Source organism: Sceloporus occidentalis, unplaced genomic scaffold (genome assembly GCF_023333645.1).
Source record: "Sceloporus occidentalis isolate IW3139 unplaced genomic scaffold, rSceOcc1.0.p SCAF_5, whole genome shotgun sequence".
Classification (NCBI taxonomy): Eukaryota; Metazoa; Chordata; class Lepidosauria; order Squamata; family Phrynosomatidae; genus Sceloporus; species Sceloporus occidentalis.
The window spans coordinates 164766694-164790122 of NW_028316985.1; the positions used below are offsets into that span (position 1 = coordinate 164766694).

The following is a 23429-nucleotide window of genomic DNA, read 5'->3' on the forward strand; positions in this document are numbered from 1 at the left end:
TAGATGAATTTGGATCACATGCAGGTTTTAAAATAAATAAGGATAAAACATCAGTGTTAACAAAAAAGTATGTCTGTTCAAGAAATACTGAATTTAAAGTCAAAAAGAAAATAAGGTATCTAGGAATAAATATCATTAAAATGAATTCAGAACTTTTTGAAAATAATTATGAAAAATTTGGACGGAAATTAAAAATAATTTGGAAAAAAATGGAAATCGATGAATTTATCCCTATTGGGAAGAATATCTGTAGTTAAGATGATCTTACCTAAGATGAAGTTTTTATTTCAAAATATCCTGGTCATCATGAATGATAAGCCTTTCATTAAATGGAATAAAACAATTTCTAAATTTATCTGGAATGGCAATAAGGTGCAAATTAGATTTAGTCCATTTTTTTTAAAAAGCTCCTGTACGTTTTGCATCATTCAAAGACTACAATGGTGTTTTCTTCTCATTCTTGACTTATTTGCCCGTGGAACTCCCTTTGAGGTCTTTTGTTAATGGCAGGTACCACTTTACAACCCCCTCTACTCGACAATTGCAAACACAGTTTTGCAGCTGAAAAGAAGCTGCCACCATTGTGTTCTTCCTCTCTGTTCTTCCTCATACTGCCACTTTTTCCTGTTTCTTCAGCTTCTCTAGCCTATTTAAGCAGATGCTCTGGCATCTACTGCCTCAGGACTCTATGTTCCATGCTTTCTGAATTCAGAAGCCAGAACATCTGCTGCAAGATACTCTTGACAGCAGTCTTGGAATGCTCTTTATTGTGGCCACTGCAGCTGCTGCTGCTTTTGCTTCCATTAGTGCTAGAGAATGTTAATTTATTTGATAATCATAGCAAATATATATACGTATGTGTTTGTGTGTGTCCTCAAATCACCTGTCAACATATGGTGAACACAATAATTTCATTGGATTTTCTTAGGCAATGAATACTCACAGGTGGTTTTGTCAGTTCTTTCCTCTGAAATACAGCCTAATGTGCCTGGTATTTGTTGGCAATCTCCCATCCAAGAACTAACCAGAGCTGATTCTGCTCGGTTTCCAAGATCAGACAGAATTTGGCACCTTTAGGGTATTTGTATGTATAGTTTGCCGGAAGATCAGCCACTTAGTTACATCTGCTTTACTCAGTAATGTTGCACAGATGTAACTAAGTGGCTGATGAGAAGCTAGATGGGATTTATTCACACAATCCTGCATTCCAGTTCTTAAGATGGAGTGGCATTTAAATAGGTTTCTGGTAAGACTACCTACTCTTAACTAAATACACAACTGCAGTGCTGAAAAACAGCCCCTGTTTAGAAGGGGATAGAATACCATCTTAAAGTTGAAAGAGAAAGCAATGAAACAAAAACCAAAAAGAAGGAAAAGCATTAGTAATGTATGTGATGAAATTAATGAGAAATATGTAGCATAATTTTATTAATGCTAATGAGGAATCAGAAAATTGTTGACATGGAAACATAGATTTGTCCCGATTCTTCGTTCTGGCCCCACCCACTTAGATTTTGGACATACCTTTTCAAATGTGTGTCCCCCAAGCAGTTCAAGAACATCAGCTGTGGCCTTCACCAGAAAAAGATTGGAGTAAGCCCTGTTGAACACCTCTGTATAAAATAATAGTACAAATTTGACTGTATGTGACAATGAATTAAAGATTCTCCTTTATTAAACCGTCTCCATTAATGAAGCAAGGTCTTCAAACATGTTGGAGCAATAGAAACTATGGCGAAAATAGCTTTAGGATTACCACAGCCAGAATATTTAATAATAATAATATTAATAATAATAATAGGATTTATTTATATACCGCCCAATCACTGGGAATCTGGGCGGTTTACAACAGAGGGGATAATAGACGGTTCCCTGCCCTCAGACTTACAAAGACACGACACAAAAGGAGAAGGGAATGATGAGGGGAGGGGATCAAGTCCAGCATTCTTCTCTCCCTCTGAGGCCTGGACCAAGGCAGATGGACTGGAGGGAGGACTCTTCTTCTTCAGGCTAGCCCTGATGGAGCTAGAAGCCATGTTGGTTGAAGTATTTTATGAGTTGTAGTCAAATTAAATAACTTTTTTTAAAACTCACAATATTGTCCCGGTAGTTTTGATTTTCAGTCTATGTCATCAATATAGTAATTGACCCTGCTAACCCATTTTCTATTGCACACAAAGGCCAGGACTCGCCAGATCATCATTTTAGGTATGAAGATGAGTTATTGATAGTAAGAATTGTAATGCAAATCTATTTTGAATGAATCGCCTAAAAGACAAATTATGTAACAAGCCAGTATATTAATATCATGATACTGTTTACCCATTTAGGTTCGACTATGTGACACCATCTTAAAGCTAAATCAGAGTGAGGGCAATTCTTTCTACCCTTTCAGAAAGAATACCAAAATATTTTCATTCTCTTTTGCAGATACTTGCCCAATTATAATAATCTGGAATGTCATCATTTTTTCATTAAACACAACCCCATCTTAGGCTAACCCTAGATATACCCAAACACTAGAAAATACAGAACTGGGGTGAACGTTTTTTTGTTTTAAAAAAAACTTTTTCAAGTTCTAGAAAAAAGTAAATAATTGGTTTGTTCATCCCCTCACATAAAGCAGATCCATTTATCTGCCCCATGGGTCAGGTTTAGCAATTCAGACCTCAGTCTGCCCCAAGCAAAGAGAAAGTACAGTGTAGAAAAGCCATTGTTCATACTTACAGGGAAAATAGCTTTAAAATGAGTCATTCAAACTGCATCTCTTGGCCCAGTTCCATATCAAAATAGTCTCCATTACCTAACAGAACAAAATAAAAATTGTCAGATGTTTGCTCTTTCCAGCACCCTGTTCCATCCCATTATCATCCATGTTTGGTTTTTGGTTTTTTTTCTGGAATTTCAGTAGCTGCAGCTTGGCAACGTAAACTTCTTGGTGCTAAAAGAATATGCCAGGCACTCAGATCTGTGTGGCTGTCAAAAAAATGCACTTCTCTTTTCTCAGGTGGTGAAAATGATGATTGTCGTCGTTGTGACATTTGCAGTCTGCTGGTTGCCGTACCACATTTACTTTATAGTTACTGGGATCTATGAGAATTTGAACCGGTGGAAGTATATTCAGCAAATTTACCTGGCCACATTTTGGCTAGCAATGAGTTCTACCATGTACAATCCCATTATCTACTGCTGTCTCAATAAAAGGTAAGGTTGTTTTATGGGTTCCTTAAGCATTTGGGGCTGTAACACAAAACAAATTTTTACCAGATTAGAAGAGTCCTGGGAATTTTTATTTACTCTTTTCACTTATTCAGATCAAGAGAAGGAAGATCAAGATTGGAGAAAGTGTGTACAACAGAGCTTCCATTCTGTAAACCTTGCTTATCCATACCTCTCAGAGTGAACCCATTCCACATTGAACTTAGAAAAGCTATTGTGGACTGTATCTCCCAGCATGCTTCAACCAGCAAGTAAATCCCCAACCAAAAGATCCATAATGCCATCACAATTTCTTCTCTCTTCTCCCTTTCTCACAATCACTTACCTAAGTTAGATGCACCACACAAGGGCTAATACAATGCAGTCTGAAGAGAGTGTTGCATGGCACTGAAAATCTAGTTAGTATATCAGATACAACACTAAATGCCTGAAAAGCATGGGCAGCATTCAAGGCACCCTGACGCTGACAGCTGCACATTGAGCAGGATTTCCCTTTTTAAAAATTTTGCATATCCATGTTATAGATGAGATCAGTGGACCATAAATTCAGAATGATTTCAGTAAAGCATAATCACCAGGCCAAGTGTTTTATATTTATCAGTACCCATGGAAGATGGAAGATGGCTGTTGACAGAAGACATTCTATGTATGTCTTGAATACATAAGCAGAGGTGGCTACTGACTCATGATCTAGTGTATAGGTAGCTGAACTTGTGGTCTCTAGATAATTTGGACTACAACTCCCATAAACCCTTGTTACTGAACATTCTGCATGGGGCCATTATGGGAGCAGAAAGTCAAAAGGAAACACATAGAATCAGTAGTTGGATGGTGAGTCTAACTGAAATCCCATTGATTCTTTTGGTCTACTGTAACTGGTATTACTATTACTAGTAGAATTCAGGTTTATGAGACTGCACGCTGAGAGCATCATTATGTCAAAATCAAAGCCCATGCCATACCAGCATTGTGCCTATGCCATCACACTGTTTTTGTCTTTCTCAATATGAATGTTATGTGACATTTCCTGGAGTTTTTACAAATTGAAACACAATGCTGTGTTTCACTTTACCTGAAAGCCAGCAAGAATGAACACTGTGGAATGTATTTCCAAAGAAATCTACCTAGCTAGTCTGTAAAAACATTAATTCATGATCAAAATCAACATCTAATTCAATATTGAGCAGCTATTATGGAATATTATTTTGAAATCTCTTTGGGATGATTTCCAAATAGCACACTCTAATTGCTACAGTATGTATGTAAATAGTTTAAGATGATTGTAGGAGCCTAATAAACAAATATTCCACTGTTCTTCTGCATCTTAATCCAGCACCTGACTGCTGCAGTCTCATTTAACATATACCTATTCCTATCAGGATTTCATCTGGTACAGGAGCACTGATCTCTTGCTTCCCATGCCTCCCAATCAAAACAAAGTCCCTAAACATTTCTGATATTTACTGGTATATGAAACATTATTCTGTCAGTCATTCCAACTGAAATCAACTTCAACATCTGGTCCTTTTCAAAACGACATTGTTACTTACATCAATGCTACATGTAGTCACTGTATACATTCACATATTGAATGTACATGGAGCAGCTTCCACTCAGAAACATCTGACCAGCTAGCTATACACTCAACATATTGTTATGGGGAGGAAGAGATCTATTTACTTCCACTGCATGTCAGTTTTGAAATTTTCAGTGCTGTACTTTTGCTATTTCTGCAGTATTTTTAGACAAACAAAGACATACACTCACTGAGAGAGTGTGTATTTAACCTGTGTCCATTTTTCTTTGACAGTTTTGTATGCCTTTTCCTTAAAGTACATTCTGCATATATATTATACATGCATGCATTTTCATGTATTTCTGCACATATTTTATGCATTTCCCTTATGGTGTGCACTTTTCACACATCACCCCTAAATTGTGCACTTATATAAGTATTACCCTCTAAAATCTGCATTTTTGTCATCATTGCACCAGTTGATAACATACACAGTCCATAATCCTTGTGTTTTGATTAACATATCAGACCCAAAAGTGGAGATTGGGTCATTTTGCTTTAAAATGTAGGCCAGATTAAATTACCAACTGTCCCTAATAGTGCTATCGTGGTGAACCTTGGATCAGATCTCCACAGTCCCATTCAGCTGAATGAACAGGAAGGACCCCAAATTTAACCAAGCTGGCTTGCCATATTTTGCAGGAACTAAAGCAATACACATTACCAAATAGATATGAATAGACAGAAACTAAAGCAGTTCACATTACTAAATATAATAGAGAAGATCTTCCTGTATAGGAGTCTAAAACTATATAGCTATATTGGTTATTCTAAGCTATTTTATACATTCATCCAAATTAACAAGGCTTTTCCTACGCCTCATTCCCACTACTGTTAAATACTTAGAATTGTAGTTTGCTGTGGCACCAGAGGCCTCTAATAGAGAAGGCTACAATTCCAAGAATTCCATAGCATTGAGCCGTGGCAGTTAAAGTGGTGTCAAACTAGATTATTTCTGCAGTACAGATGCAGCCTAAGCCACCCCAAAATACTTTGCAAAATAGATTGTTGCTGGGAAAATTCATTTCTTCACTTACCCCAATACCAGCTATTGTGCATATCATGACTAGAGTTGGACGAAATAAGGTAAATGAAGAGGAGAGTTCACATCAGCCTCCTTTCTAATCAAGGAATAGTTCCAGTGTTTCAACTCTTTGGGTCCTGATTCCTCTAGATCAGTGTTTTCCAAACTTTGGTCCTCCAAGTGTTTTGGACTTCAAATCCCAGACACCCAACTCAGGAATGGGCTGAAGCCCAAAACATCTGGAGAAGCAAGGTTTGGAAAACACTGCTCTAGATTATGGTCTTAAGTCTTAAATTTAGGCGGGTTACAGACCGCCAAAAATACGTATGGAATACGTATTAGGGTTAGGAAGGGGCGGTGCTTCCGCACCCCCCTAACCCCAGTACATATTCCATACGTACAACATGGCGGCGCCCCTTCCACATGGGGGCCGCCATGTTTATGTATCGGACGCATAGCGTCCAGACGTGTCGCAGCGCCTATGACGTCGCGAATGCGCCAGCGGCGCCTCGCGACGTCATAGAGGCACCGCAAGAAGGAGCTCCATTTTGGAGCTCCTTTTTTGCTCCGCGCGGGAGCCGCGCGGTGTGGTGCTACAGCTCCCTCACGGAGCAAGCGGCAGCGGTGGTCTGTAACCCGCCTTAGTCATCAAAGGCATGGGGAGCAGCTTTTTCCTTCAGTAGTTCCATCAGACTTTCAGCAAAGAAAGTCTGGGACTCCATTTGAAAACTATTTTGAATTCTGGACACAGCAACTCTTCGTTACTGATTCAGCTGGCACCTGAATAGATGAACAGATGTACTGTAGAGCAAGCTTGTGTCACGATAAATCTGTTCATCTTTACAGTGCTCTTTTGACTATTGTAACAGATTAACATGATTTTTACACTCCCCTGATGCAAAGCGTTTGAAGTACGAGTTCAGTGTACAAAACACTGAGAACTGTATTCTAAGATATTTGCCCTTGCCTTTCGGCATCCTGCCGCTTACTCATTACTCAGCATCTTAACTTTTTAACTCCTTTGTTAGCCTCTGGCCTGCCCTTTTATTTTCACCAAACTATTACACAGTCAGTTTTAAAGTACTTTAGACAGAAGATGAAACATTTAACCTATGATGGCCATGAGAACATGCAATTAAAACCACCTTTCTCTCTTTATTGTTCCATACCAGGACTCAACCTTAGAATGTATGCATGAACAATAAACATGTTTTATGTGATAAAATAAAGTATCTGCTCATCTAATCTGCCATTCTTCTCTTATTGGGTTAACATAGGCCACATACATACAAATCATGTGGTTGTGGGTTTCTATGTTGTTTCTTTCATTTGAATGTTTATCTAACATGAATTCACAAATACAGGGAGCTAGTCACCATCTTTATTGCTTGATTAAAAAGTCAAATGAAGACACCCATGCTCCAAAAGTCTTTGCATGCATCCAAAGTATAGCTTGGAAAAGTAATTTCAAGGGGCTACATCTGCCAGAGTCCCCCAAGTATTATCACTATTGGGACTTCTAGTCCAACAGAGTAATTTTTGCTAACTGTAATTGAAAGGTCACAAGACTGTGAGATGTGAGGTTTATTAAAGCTTTGTGCCCAGAAAAGCTTAAGTAGGCCTTTCAGATGAAAGTCAAAGAAAAAGCTTAAAGGTCAGTGTATTAGTCTCATAGATATATAGAATTGAGACAGATGATACCCTGGAGGTCATCTAATCCAACCCTTGCTGGCTGCAGGATCACCACATCAGGAGGCACCACTATCCTTAGAGAGGGCAATGAAGGTCCAAAACACACTGCAGAAATAATCCAGTTTGAGACCACTTTAACTGCCCTGGTTCAGTGCTAGGGAATCCTGGACATTGTAGTTTATTGTTGCACATGACTTCCTTCTGACAGAGAAGGCTAAATGTCTCACAAAACTACAGTTCCCAGAATTCCGTAGCACTGAGCTAGGTAAATTAAAATGGTCTCAAACTGGATTATTTCTGAAGTGTGTTTTGGACCCTAGTCTCTGTTGAAATGCCTCCAATGAAGGAGAGCCCACTACCTTTGAAGGCAGACTGTTCCACTCTTACTGTTCCCAGCTTTTATCATTGTGGCTACCCTTTAGCTGAGAGCTGCTTCCTGCTCTCTGGAGCAGGATTGGGGAATTTTGGGCCCTGAGCCTCACTTTTATTTTTATTTTTATTTAATTTTACTTTAAAACTCCTTCCCTGAAGCCTCTTGAACAATTTTTGCCCCCAAATCATGCTAGTGCCATTCCCAGACACACAAAAATGTGCACCTGCATTAAAAAGCATTCTTCAAAGTTCCTAGAACCTCCCCCCCCCCCCAAAAAAAAATAGCTCTTTCAGCCATATCCTGGCCAAAATGGTAACTGGAAGGATGCTGACAAAAGAAATCTCTGCAGGTTATGGTACTTAGCAGTCTCAGTGGGAATTGCTCCCCAACCACCATGCAGTTCCCCACCCCTACTCTAGAATAGCAGCCTCTGTTCGCTAGGATAAAGCTATTCAGATCTTTCAACCATTTGATTTCTAAACTGTTGACCATCCTTGTTGCCCTGTTTTGACTCACTTCATATATATATATATATATATATATATATATATGTATGTATGTATGTGTGTGCGCTTCTTAAAATATAATGCCCACAGTTGGGCATGTTACTCTACATTCTTACTGTTTGAACTCTTCTGTATCACTACTTTTTATCAAGTATCAGAGCATATAATATATAATTACTAGACATGTCTTTGTTTTAGGTTCCGAGCTGGTTTCAAGAGAGCATTCCAATGGTGTCCTTTCATTGAAGTATCTAGTTACGACGAACTGGAGCTTAAGACAACCAGGTTCAATCCTACCAGGCACAGTAGCTTATACACTGTTTCCAGAATGGAATCCAGCATGTCTGTAGTGTTTGATCCCAGTGATGGAGAAAGTGCCAGGTCCAGCCGCAAAAAAAAAGCACCTTCACAGGAAACAAATCTTAACGGCTGTCCCCGCAGAAATTCCAAAGCCACTTCAACAGTGTCAAGTTACATCAGTTCTCCATACACATCAGTAGATGAGTATTCCTAAAGCGTTACATGGATCATGTTAGGGATGTGAGAGAACATAGTATTGCTAATAAATAAGACAATTCTATTCTGCCTAAGAACTGAACATCTAACTTTCTGGAGGGCAGCCAGGCTTCAGATGCTGAACCCTGATTGCATGTATATATATCTGTTTATGTCAGGGATGAGAAATGTTCAGCCCTTTAGATGTTTTTGGACTGTTGTTCCCACAATCCTTCACTATTGATTATTGCTGGCTGGATCTGATGAAAACTGCAGTCCAGCAACATCAGAGGTGGGGTGGGGTTGGGTTGGGTTGGGTGGAACCACAAGTTAACCATGCACCTTTTCTTTTCTTCATACTTTGGAAAAAAGCAAAGACTGAGATCTATTTACATGCATATAATGTCATAGTGCCATGTTGTAAATTTGAATGTTTGTGTGAAATTGTGCAGAGTTAAGCTGAATCCAGAACAAGTTAGCCCTCTAAAATCAAAGTGTAGAGTGAATCCTGATTAATTTTAAAGTCTCATTTATAATTTATTTTATCTGGAGATAAGCCACATTGTACATGATGGACATTTAATCTGGAATTATGATGCCTAATGGACTTGAACTTGCTTGGTTCTATATTGGACATTAGAATGGCGCAAAAGTTCTACCAGTGCAAGTTTTTTAAGAAAAACATTCACTGTGTGAGGACATCTTTCTTACTCATCAAAATTACCAACCATTTGCTAATCTTCACTACAGAACATTTGGATCACTGACTACATAAGGAAAAACTCATCCGTCAATGTAATGGTTGCTGTATAGATTGCCTGTTTTCCTACATAACTTCTAGTTACCAGAATACATTCTGTCCATATGAAGGTAACTGAAATCAACTTTTCCCATAAATGTTATTCTCATGGATATCTCCCTGATTTCATTTTCCATCCCAAGATCACCTTAGGCATTTTGTTGGAAAGCATTCAATGTCTTCAGCATTCAGTACTTCAGATGAACATTTTTGTGCCATCAAAGTATGAAGTATGGAATCCATGAAGCTTGTGTGGTTTTTTTGAGTATGACTCTGTGAAGATAAAGCCACAGAGTAATGAACACAGATGCCTACACAATGCCTTAACAGAAAGAGCATGCAGTGATTGCACAATACATTTTGAGTTCTTTCATATAGACAAGTCATGTTGAATCTACAAACAAAAATAGCTGAAGCTCTCAACAGAAATTTGTAGAAAAGTAATTGCTGAAAAAGGCGGACTACTATAATCATGGAGATCATGAACAGGTAGCAGCGCCTGAACAGATACTACTGAAGAAGTGGACTGTTGTCCACAAAAATGTGTGCCATGATGTAATAATAGTATTTAAGAGGCCATAAGACTCTTCATTGCTTTTTCTTCTTCTCTGTTACTACATCTGCAGTAGTGAATGTATGGAGGAATTCTGAACATCTGAAACATTCCTTTGTGTATCAGCATGCACTTATATTGATGTCTATTTCTAAATGATTAGATGTATATATTAAATGTGGGAGAAGTGATGGTGAATTCCTAATCACTAGGCTGCTGCAACACTGCAGAAATACAGCAGTTTGGTGCCACTTTAACTGCCATGACTCAATGCTATGGAATCCTGAGATATGTAGTATGGTAGGGCACAAAACTCTGACAAGGAAGGCTAAATATCCCATGAAACTACAAATCCCAGAATGCCATCACATTGAATTGTTGCAGTTAAAGTGATGTCAGACTGCTTTATTTTTGCAATGTGGCAAGGGCCCCAGAGAAGAAGGATTCACTACAGCATAAAGAACTTATTTAGTCTGCTGCTGTCTTTGTCACGAGCTTCAATTCTGGATGGTAATGTTTGTTTTTCTACTCAAGGGAAAAATGCTAGTGGCTGGTCTAGGAACAGTTCATCTTAATTTTGTTTCCTCATCTCCACCTCATCTTCCAAAGGCAAGCAGTCAGTGACCAGAATTCAGTAGATCATCCCATTAGTGTCCCATGCCCTGTCAAGACATTCTCTAGGGATCTTATCATTTTAAGCAGGAGAAAGGGAGGGAAAGAAAATCAGACCACACTAGTGAGTGAACGTTAGTGTGACCTTTAACTTTCAAGTGGCATCATTGGCTGGTAGTGATGGAGTCTGACTAAAGATTGTCAAGTTCCAGATGGCAGCTTTTCACAGGTTCAAGGTCTATCCAGGGTTGAACACTGCCATCCATTTTGTCCTATGCAGCAGAGGGAAGTGAGTAGGTTGGTTTGCTGCAATGTTTGGATGATTATTGTGCAATTCAGGCATGCATTGCTTTCTCTCTGGTCTTCTCTGGAAGTCACAGAGATGGACAGAAATTCCCTCCCCAGAAAAAATGGAGGTGGCTGGTTTGGGGAGAAAAAAAACAAGTCTTTTTAAACATTAAACAGGCTGCAACTTATCTAAAAGGTGAAGTGCTAATCTTCTTTGCCAACAGAGTGTCTGGAGGGGTCAAGTCTCCAGGGCCAGATGAACTACATCCAAGGGTATTAAAAGAACTGGCGAATGTAATATCAGAGCCATTGGCAATAATCTTTGAGAACTCCTGGAGAACAGGAGAAGTCCCAGCAGACTGGAGGAGGGGAAACGTTGTCCCCATCTTCAAAAAGGGGAAAAAGAGGATCCCAGCAATTATCCTCCAGTTAGTCTGACATCTATAACAGGAAAGATTCTAGAGCAGATCATTAAACAGAGAGTTAGTGAACATCTAGAAAGCAAGGCCATAATCACAAAAAGTCACCATGGGTTTCAGAGAAACAAGTCATGCCAGACAAACCTGATATCTTTTTTTGATAAAATTACCAGCTTGTTAGATGAAGGGAATGCTGTGGATATAGTATATCTTGATTTCAGTAAGGCCTTTGACAAGGTTCCCATGACATTCTTGTAAACAAGCTTATAAAACATGGACTAGACAAGGCAACTGTTACATGGATTTGTAATTGGTTGACCAGCTGAACCCAAATAATGTTCAACAATGGCTCCTTTTCATCCTGGAGAGAAGTGACCAGTGGGGAGTTCTGTACTGGGCCCAATGCTATTCAACATCTTTATCCAAGTCATTGAGGACAAAATTGGGAGCATACTTATCAAGTTTGCAGATGACACCAAAATAGCGGGAGTAGCTAATACCCTGGAGGACAGGATGAAAATTCAAAATGACCTGAATAGACTAGAAAGCTGGGCCAAAGCTAACAAAATGAAATTCAACACAGAGACATGTAAGGTACTGCACTTAGGGCAGAAAAATGAAATGCACATATATACACCTGGCTGAATGAAACTGCGTGAAAGGGATCTAGGAGTCCAAGTAGACGATAAGTTGAACATGAGTCAACAGTGTGATGCGGCAGCTAACAAGGCCAATGCGATTTTAGGCTGCATCAATAGAAGTATAGATCAAGAGAAGCAATAGTGCCACTCTATTCTGCTTTGGTCAGGCCGCACCAGGAATATTGTGTCCAGTTCTGGGCACCACAATTCAAAAGGGATGTGGAGAAACTGGAGCGTGTCCAAAGGAGGGCAACTAAAATGGTGAAGGGTCTGGAAACCATGCCCTATGAGGAATGACTTAGGGAGCTGAGTATGTTTAGCCTGGAGAAGAGAAGGTTAAGAGGTGATGTGATAGCCCTGTTTAAATATTTGAAGGAATGTCATATGGAGGAGAGAACAAGCTTGTTTTCTGCTGCTCCAGAGACTAGGATCCAGAGCAATAGATGCAAGCTACAGGAAAAGAGATTCCACCTCAACATTAGGAGGAACTTCCTGACAGTAAGGGCTGTTCGACAGTGGAACACACTCCCTTGGAGAGTGGTGAAGTCTCCTTCCTTGGAGATCTTTAAACAGAGGCTGGATGGCCATCTATTGGGGATGCTTTGATTTAGATTTCCTGCATGGCAGGGGGTTGGACTGGATGTTCCTTGTGGTCTTTTCCAACTCTATGATTTTATGATTCTAAGAGCCTAAGGCATGGATGGCCACATTTGGTCCTAGGGGGACATTTTCCCTGCCACTTGTGTAATGCAACATTTTTCAAAAAGTTTACCACATCAGCAATAATAATAATAATAATAATAATAATAATAATAATAATAATAATGATGTATTTATTTATATCCCACCTCTTCTCTTTTGGGGATCAAGGTGGGTAACAACAATCAAAATAATAATCAAACAAAACAAACCCCCGAATCCCACCAACCCTCACCCTCCCTCCCTGAATAAAATTACCACAATAAAATCATATATAAATATAGATCACAATATAGATCATAATATATAGATCATAATAAGCCATCTATTTTAGTGGGATAGTTTTCTTAATGCTTTGATGTTATCAGCCCTCCATGGCTTTTAAGCAGATCAGCAAAACTGCAAATATTTGAGCCAAAGGTGTCCATCCAGGCAACTCAATTTTTAACAGACTATTGTAAAGAACAGCCTTTAAAGCACTATATTAAGGCAATTTGTTCAAGCTGTCAAAATGTAATTCAGCAGTTGTTCTCAATATCCAGGGAACACTGCATTAAAAAGAACATGTTTTCAAGTAAATTCATAAATATGAATGCATATGTACATTACAACGGCATTTTTCTCACTTAATTTTGAACAGTTTGCTTTGAACAGGTTTAATATTATAGTATTTTGTAAAGTATATGTCATTTCAAATGTGAAAAAAAATGTAAGAAGAAAGAGAAAGTCTGTGTCTGAGAGTACTTTTATTGCCACTGAAATATGCTAGAATCATCCACTTTTACACATGCTGTATTCTAACATTTAATAGCACAGCACAGCTGGCTTGCTTGACAGACCCATAATCCCACATGTCATGGTAACTGCAAAGGTCCTTTATTAAACATATGTTATATTCTGCTTGTTGTACTGTAGCCTTACCCAACTTGGGCTGAGGAAACCTTCACAGTGCACAATTATAGTACCATGATTCCACTTTAACTGTCATAGTAACATCATGTTGCTCCCCGATATTTGTAATTTAAGGAAGAGTACTTAGAATTCTCAACCAGATAGCTCTAGTGCCTCCCAAATTACAAAATCCAGGATTCTGTAGAATGTAGCCATGGCAATTAATGTGGAACCAAAGTGCTACAATTCTGTAGTGTGAAAGGCTTCTAAAACGCCTTTCATTCTCAGTCAGCATACTCTATACATTTACCTGGGAGTAACTCCTGTTGAATTCAATGGTATCTGGTGGGTTGCCAAAGTCATATTGAAGAGTGTGATTCCAAAATGTTTAACCTCCTCATCCTTATTCATTTATCTAACATTTAGATAGTTTTGTGCCTAAAATATACTCAAAATGTACTGTAGAAGAACATAAGAAACATTGAGGTCAATGTGCTCAACTTTTTTAAAAATATGAGGGAAAATAGAGTAAACTTAAGGTAGAGGGCAAGTTTTTTATGAGCTCTGTGAAAGGTCTCTGCATATGGCCTCTCATAATTCTCCACCCTATTTCTGGGCTGAAAATTTGGAGCAATTAGCTACATCACCCTGGTGGATTGAAAAGTCCTATCAGGCTTAGCTATGTCTCATCCACACTCATCCACTGTCCTGTTTTGGTGTCAACATGAGTCCAAGTTTGAGCCCCTGAGAGAGAATACAGGCAACAGAACATGGGAGTATCTGAAGGATGCACCCTGAAGGATGCATGGCTTATCAGCAAGGATGACATAGCAGTGTAATCAGACCAGTCCAAATCAAAAACAGTCAAGCAATAAACAGACCAAAAGACTGATCCAAAAGCGTAATCCTTAAACAGAGCAAGGTCTGAGATTATCAGGCAGTATGAACCAGGAAAACAAGTCAAGAATGCTGTGTCCACCAGACAGAACTGTTGTAACACATTCCGTGAGGGAGGTACCTGAATTTATGGTCTGTTGTCAGCAAGCAGCTGTTCCCTGATTAATGGTTGTTTGGTCCTTAAACATTCTGACCTCGATGGCCATTTCTTTTCTCTCCTTCATTCTGTCACAGTAGGTGCTGTTAGCTCTGTGCTTTGCTGTTCAGAAACTGCCATGCTTGGCACCGTTAACTCTGTCTTTTATTGTTCAGAAACTGCTTTGCTTTCCAGGCTGTACTAGCCTGGCACTCTTGACTCTCTGCTTCATCTTGACAGTCTGAGTCCTGGAGGTGAGGCACAGCATATACACACCTGACCTACTTGTTTTCTGGCTGTATGCCCCTTCCCATGGCCGTTCTGTGAGTAGGTGAAGACTACAGGTAGCCAGTGAGCTCCATTCCTGCAACCAGTTTCAGAAGGCTAATGTCACCCTCCTGGACCTCTGGAAGGTCCCCTTGGAAGCCCAGGAGGATGCCTTTTGTCTTCCTGCAAGTGACTGCAGAAAAGGAGACAGCTGGCTGCCTGATTGTCCCTCACCCACTCCTTAACCTCTCCTGGACAGGTAAATGGCTCAGATAGGAGTCACAGCAAATGAAGATGCTGAATTCTTCCATCACCCATTATTTTCAATTATGCTTCCATACACTGCTTAACAAGATGCCAGGCACCACTTCACCAAATTTGTCTAGTGAGGAGAAGAAATTCTCCAACAGGTTTTTTGGGGAAAGCAGGGTCACCACTAACACTGGCACAGCTATTTCCTTTTCTTATGGTTTTTTACCTCTTGTCACTGCTGCAGGCAAGTATTTTGATATGTCATTTTATGTTTTCCACTCTGCCCCAAAGCTGTGTTGCCTTGATATGGTGACCTGGGGGGGGGGGGGCGGTCTCTCATTCCATGTATCAAAGCTGACCTGACAGCAATTAACAACAACAACAACTATTAGTTCTCCAGCATATTCCAATTCCCTTGAATCCACGACCAGAGGTTGCCATCTCATTCTTTCCAATGGTGGAGCTGGCTCTGCCCTAGATGACTCTAACAATGTATAAGGCATTTCATAAGACTATGGAAGAAACAGGTGGGTATCCTTTTTTTAAAAAAATGACTTTAAGCACTAGAAACATGCTTCATTTCTTATAAAATGGAAGGTGATAGTTATGATAGAAAATTCAATTCTGTATCAACTATTTAAGTATACTTAACCAAGTAACTTCTCCTGGCCCAAATGTACCAGAGCTGATGGAAACATTATTCACCCATGCTCTGGTTGCTGGCAGAATGGTCACTATACTGCACTGGTTTATTAATTTTCCATCAAGTTTGGGGGAGGGGGGCAAGAGAGGTTGCATATACTGTCGGCCCTTTGTATTTATGGGCTAGCCATCCGTGGATTGGAGCATCTACAGATGGCCCCACCCCGTTATTGTCAGTGGTGGCACATGCACACAGCCATGCCAGTCCACTCACACACACATCACACATCCATTGACAATAATGGGACTTAAAGTCCCATGCTTTTTTCTATGTGCGGGGGGGGGGGGTCTGAAACAGAACCCCTGCAAATACAGAGGGCTGACTGCACATAATTAAATAGCTGATGTAGAATACTGGCCATAGTCAATAGTCACTAACTGGTGGGAATGTCATCCTCCTTGCACCCCAGTTAGCAGCTGAATAGATCTACTTCAGCTGACCCATAGCTAGTTCTTAGGGTGTGCTGGGCTGGCATGTACATAGGTTACTACTAAGACTGGAATTGGAAGAGACTAGGACTTGGACTTGCAGCTATGAAGGAAATAGACAAGCTCCTCAAGTGTAAAGATTTATCACTGAATAAGAAAACCCCATGATAGGTTCATCTTACAGTCACCATAAGTCATAAACATCTTGAAATCACACAACAACAATAACAACAAACAGAATTGCCCATGCTATCATATTTCCCATTTCTATGTATGTTTGTGAAAGCTGGACAATGAAAGCTGACAGGATGAAAATCAACTCATTTGAGATGTGGTGCTGGAGAAATGTTCTGCAGATACTATGGACTGAGAAAAGGACAAATAGTCCTAGAGCAAAACAAATCTGAATTCTTCCTGGAAGCCATGACTAAATTGAGGCTATCATCCTTTGACCATATCATGAAAAGACATGACTCACTAGAAAAGACGATAATGCTTAGCAAAGTAGAAGTCAGTAGGAAAAGAGGAAGACACATTCCAGTTGAATAAATTCAATCAAGGAAGGCACAGCCCTGACTCTGCAGGACCTGAGCAGGGTGGTTGATGATAGGGTGACTTGGAGATCTCTCATTCATAGAATCCCCATAGATCAAGATTGACTTGACAGCACTTAATAACGACAAATAGTAAGACTACTGAATGTAGATCAGTTACGGACCAGTAACTCCAGGCTACAAATCCAAATGAACTTGTTCATTTTTCAAGTTCATATTAGTTCCAAGTGGATCTTCCAGAATAAGTCCTGACCACATGGCTGAATGAGCTAGATACTTCTTAACAAAGCATATTCTTAGAATTACTAAAAGAGAACAAAACTAGTTGAATTTTGTAGGTGTGTATCTAACTATTTATTTGCTTACTTACAGCAGGTAACACGAATGTCACAGGCTAACTTTAGATGTTATACAACTGAAGCTCATGTCCTTTCCCCTTCTCCCAATTTTGGGACTGAAAGCTTACACAGGAAAGTTCTCTGCATATTTATTCATTTATTAAATTCATGTACAACCTTCCTGACCCCCAAGTCATACAAATAATATACCCAAAGACCACTGAATCTATGGGTTAATTGATCTAGTCCAAACAAGGCTGGAATAGATATCAGGGAAACCATAATCAGTCCTGTCTTTTTCTTCAAAGGTTATTCTCTGTTGTTTTTGTTCAGCAAATCAACGATAGATTTTGAAGGTTATTCTCCCTTATATCTTTCATAATTATCAGCTTGTACATGCACTCATTAGAAGCGATTTCTGCAATCACTGACTAGATAAATGTCATAATAAGATCATCCTTCTGCACACTTGGAAATGAGGTCCCTTGCCACTGTCAAGCTACATCAGGGAGGGTTTGAATAAAGGATGATGTTTGCAACACAACAGAAGAGACACATGCTTCTATCTGGAGTTTTGCAGAAAATATTCTCCAAGAACAACTGAAACTATGGCCTATTCCTATTGTTAGGACCTTAATGCACACGGACTCCAGGCACGGGATGAGAATGGAATGAAAGGGGATGGGAACAAGTGGGGGATGCATTTTACTGCACACAGAAGTCCCCATTCCATTCTCTTCCATTCCGTTCCCAATCCGCCCCAGAGGAGGCAATTTTTGAGAACTTTTAAAAACAGGAGATGGTTGCTTATAATTTCCTAGGCCACTTTCCCTGCTGGAAAAAATAAAGATGATTTCCATGCTGATAATTTTGATCTTCAGCTAATTAACTACATTTCTTTATTTTAAAAAAATCTATGGAGGGCAATATACTTAAATGAATGCACACACACTCAAATACATTAGTGTTTGGTTATAACTTCCATGGAGTTATTTATACATCAAAATAAATAATTTTGCTCCTTGGTTGTTGTTGTTTTTCAGTTTGAGTGTATCTTCATTCTACCATTTTATGGTGCAAATAGCCATGCAATACTTTGTTCTAATTAGGCAAAATATTGTTTAATAAAAACAGTAATAACTATTATAACATTTGCAACACGCCAGCGTATTTAACCTTTGCTTTAAAATACCAGCCTCTTGCAAGTGAACGCATTAAGAAATAATGTCTAAAAGCCTGAAACAGGGAAAAAAATCTAGGAAGGATATAATGTAATTTGTCTGTTAATAAAGACCTCATTAGATGTCCCTCATCTTCAGCTGCATTCCTTGTCTCAGCAAGGTCAGATCTCTCCTGACCTTGTCTTCCTTCCTCTTCCCTGATTAGTTTTTAGACATTTTTCTGTGTATGAAATGTGGGCATATTCACAAGGTGTTTATATGCTATGGCAGGCAGAGCTTGGACAATCCATGTTCATATACCAACTGAGACATGAAATGCATTGGCTAACCTTGAGCCAATCATGCTCTCTCATCCTGGTTTACTTCACAGATTGCTGCAATTACAACAAAGTTGTGGGGAGAAGTGAGCCCAAAGAACATATTAACTGGCACTATGTCTCAACAGAATTCTCAGTGCAGAAGCAAGACAGATGATAAAGAGCTGTTCGACAGTGGAACACACTCCCTTGGAGTGTGGTGAAGTATCCTCTGGATGTTTTTAAACAGAAACTGGATAGCCATCTGTTGACTGTGTATTCATGCATGGCAGGGGGTTGGACATGAGGACCCTTGAGGTCTCTTCAAACTCATATTCTACATTTTCCTGTCACAGAATCATCTACCATATATGAGTCTACAAGTCAAAATCCTGGGTTCAAATTTACTGCTGCCCTGACAAGGAGAGAGAATGTGTGTGTGTAAATATGTCCTTGTTTCAGCAGTGGGGAGCTCTGAATGAGATGCCACCTAGGCAGGGAGAGAGCTTATTTACATGTGTGTAGTGATTGGCTCTTCACCAGTGCCCTTGCTTTGTCCTTTGCCGCCTTTGTTACATGCCCCTAAATTGTAACCTTGACTTATCCATGGGTGATATCAGAATCCATAATTATGGCCCCCAAACCTTTCCTCAATGTATATACAGTATTAGGTTGACACTTATACATGAATATATATGGTGCAACCTTTATTTATATGGTGAATGTCAGATTCATCTTGGTTATTTTTTTCTATATCTTAAAACACTAGCACAGTGGTCCCCAAACTGTACTCTTTAAGGGATTTAGCTCCCAGAATCCCAAACCAACATGGCTGAGGCTTCTGGGAGCTGAAGTCCAAATTCTCTTAAAGGGCACAGTTTGGGGACCACTGAGACTAGTACAAAGCATCAGTTACCTTGCTGAGAACTGTCATGTCCTGAACGTCAATATAAATTCAAATCCTGAATTTTAAACCTGAATATAAATTCAGAATAATACCATTTGGCACCCTTGTCAACATTAAGAATGTGGCAGGCCTTTTATGCAATATATTTGAATAGTGTTCTTTTTGTTTTCTTTTAAAAGGCTCAGAGTTTCCAATTGCCTGAAGACTATGCTCAGCGGGCTGGCTGCAATCAAACTGTCTTGAATGCTAAACCCTCCTAAATATAATTTCTCAGGGTCTCAGGTGTAGTAGGCTGAGCAGCTTATCTCTTCAGAAAATGTCCATCTGAACCATATAAATGGACAAACAGGATTTACTTTCCAAATATCAAAAAAAAAAATTCGTGAAATGTTCTGAGCCTTGTGAAAATGAAAAGTATATAAATGAAATGGCAAACATTTCAGTAGCAACCTCTACCCTCATCACTTGGATGCTGGACTATTGAAATAGAGTCAGTATATGATTGTCCTTGGATACAAAATAATGAAGACTCTAGAGTCATTTGAAAAACTTTATCTCCAGGGAGCTGGATCTTCTTGCATTCCACTTTCAGAGTGATTTCACTGATTCTATAAATATAATTTATAGGCACTGAAAGAGGATGGGGTTAGAATGATACATTCTTTTGAACATGCAGCCCACCCAATGAATGTTTACCGTAAAATAATGCTACTGAATTCAGCAGAGTTTATTCTCAAGCAAATGGGATCAGGATTGCCCCTTTATAAGACATTCCATTGTACAATGGGTCCTGGTATCCACTGGGGTTTGGTTCCAGGACCCTCTGTGGATATGAAAACCCATAGATGCTCAAGTCCCATTAAATACAATGTAAGTAAAACAGTGTCCCTTATATAAAATGGCAAAATCAAGGTTTGATTTTTGGAATTTATAGATTTTTTAAAATATATTTTCAAAGCATGGATAAAGAATCCATGGATACAGAGGGCTGACTGTAGATGTTCAGAAGTAACTTCTATTGAGTTCACAGAGTACTTAGTCTGACATGTGTGAGTACAGGATTCCAGTCTTGATGTAATTTCTATAGGAGGCCTGGACACTGGCTTGCCTGCCTGCCAGCTTGCTGCAAAACACAGATTATGGTTCTGTAGCCAGGGGTATCTTGTACCACAGCCTCTCAATTTGATCAGCTTTTTAATTCCTTAACATTTTTATTGCATTTGAACAGTGCAAGACACTTTGTTGCCTAAGGTAAAGAACAAGATGCCTCTCATTCCACTTATAGAATGGCAGCTCAGTCTTATTTCTACCTGAGTTATGGAACATCATCATCCACCACAGTTGAAAGTAGCAGGCCTGATGAAGGGCATCAGGGAATGTGACCTGGAATACACTGTTCTGTCTTCTGAGAGGCCAGTTGTATGCTGTAGATGCCCATTACATCAGCCAGGCTGAAGCTGCTTCAGTCCACATAACTGGAGTGGTCTGGTCCCAGTTATTCAGACACACTCTTTGTTCAATGGGCACTGCTGCTGCTAATTTTCCAAAGGAGAAGATTATATCATACAAAACAACACATTTCAAGCTATCTGGTGTAGGGAACTGGCAATTTATTTTCAATGTGCCAGATACCAGCAATGTGCTTTTGCCCGTTGGCTTCAACTGTTTCTTTCTTTCCTGGAAACTCACCAGGGAGCAGTAGCTGGTGGTTCATGGATCAGTTGAAGGATCATAATCTTGAGTAGCAGTGATATAAAAGATAGTATTACAAATTGTATAATACTGTATTATCAAATCTTATTTTATTACATTTTGTGTTATATACAATAATGTACAGTGAGCCCTCGATATCCATGGATTTCTCATCCATGGATTCAAGCATCCACGACTTGAAAATATTTGCTAAAAATGCATAAATTCTGAAAATCAAACCAGGATTTTGCAATTTTCTATAAGGGTCACCATTTTACTATCCATTGTACTTAATGGGATGCAAGTATCCACGGATTTTAGTATCCACAGGAGGTCCTGGAACCAAATCGCAGAAGTGGTTTTCAAACTTTGGTCCTCCAGATGTTTTGACTTCAGCACTCAGAATTCCTGATTATTGGTCAAGCTGGCAGGGGCTTCTGGGAGTTGAAGTCCAAAACACCTGGAGCACCAAAGTTTGGGAATCACTGAACTAATAAAAGACAGTATTACAGTTGACAATAATAACAGTGTTAGTACAATGATGGTAAAGGCCTCAATTTAACATTCCCTCAGATAGCATCAATACCTACATGCAGATCTATACTACACTGAGCCATACACACACACCAAACTTACTGTGAAACCCCTAAAGCCATGCCGCATGGCCAAGCTGTGATTTGCGCCAAACAGGTAGGATCAAAGAAGTGTCTGTCTACATTCCGGTATCCAGAAACACAATGATTACAGAAGTGCTAAGACCCCCTGGCAGATCTCAGCACTGATATCATCATGGTGCATTAGACTATGGGGACATAGCCAGACACTTCAGTGATCCTGCCTGCTTGCTGTGAAACACAGAATGGCTGGAATGATTTTATCTGCATAGTGTCAGGAAAGCTGTTCACAGCAGGCTGTCAAATGATCAGGATTCACCTCTCATGGACCAGTGTGTAAAAGATCCCTGACCACTTGGAAATAGCTCCACCAGCCAGCAGTGTGCAACTCCATGTACCCATGTATGGCCCAGCTTCTTTGTTTAAAAGTCATTTGATATCAGAAATTGTAGCACAGATATCATTTCATCAAAAATGACACAGCTGAGCCAGCTTTATAGCACAGAAACAGCCCTGAAGAACAATAAAGAGGGCTAAGTAAATAAATTAGCCCTTAATATTAATAATATTAATAATAATAATAATAATAATAATAATATTTTTATCCCGACTCTCCTATGAGATTGTGGGAGCATTACAACAATAACAAGCCATACAATACAATACATTAAAATAAATCTCACTATCCCCTCCCTCATTAATATTATTATTATTATTATTTATTTATTTATTTATTTATTTATATGCCACCCAATCACTGGGAATCCGGGCAGCTTACAACAGAGGGGATAATAGACGGTTCCCTGCCCTCAGACTTACAATCTAAAAAGACACGACACAAAAGGAGAAGGGAATGGTGGGGGAAGGGGATCAGGTCCAGCATTCTTCTCTCCCTCTGAGGCCTGGACCAAGGCAGATGGGCCAGAGGGAGGGCTCTTTTTCTTAATCGAGGCTGGGCCCAATGGTGTTGGGCCTGTCCTTTCACTCCTTCCCAGGCCAGAAGATGACAGTTGGAGGGAGGGAAGGGCTCTTCCTCTTCAGGCCCGATGGCATTGGGCCTGTCCTTTCACTCCTTCCCAGGCCAGAAGATGACAGTTGGAAGGAGGGAGAGGAGGCTCTTCCTCTTCAGGCCCAATGGCGTTGGGCCTGTCCTTTCACTCCCTCTAAGGCCAGAAGATGACAGTTGGAAGGAGGGAGGGGAGGGCTCTTCCTCTTCAGACCCGATGGCGTTGGGCCTGTCCTTTCACTCCTTCCCAGGCCAGAAGATAACAGTTGGAAGGAGGGAGGGGAGGGCTCTTCCTCTTAAGGCCCGATGGCATTGGGCCCATCCTTTCACTCCCTCTAAAGCCAGAAGATGACAGTTGGAAGGAGGGAGGA

The 23429-nt window shown here is 39.8% G+C and overlaps 1 protein-coding gene across 2 annotated transcripts in view; it reads left to right on the forward strand.

Moving 5' to 3' along the window:
- TACR3 (tachykinin receptor 3) overlaps positions 1 to 9077 on the forward strand; it is a 51167-nt gene extending 42090 nt beyond the window's left edge. For both annotated transcript variants that reach the window (XM_089527076.1, XM_089527078.1), the window contains 2 exons: positions 3008 to 3204; positions 8589 to 9077. In XM_089527076.1, the coding sequence (XP_089383202.1) occupies positions 3008 to 3204; positions 8589 to 8904 (513 nt within the window). In that variant the 3' untranslated portion in view covers positions 8905 to 9077. The remainder of the gene's footprint in view (positions 1 to 3007; positions 3205 to 8588) is intronic.
- Positions 9078 to 23429: the final 14352 nt, after the last annotated feature.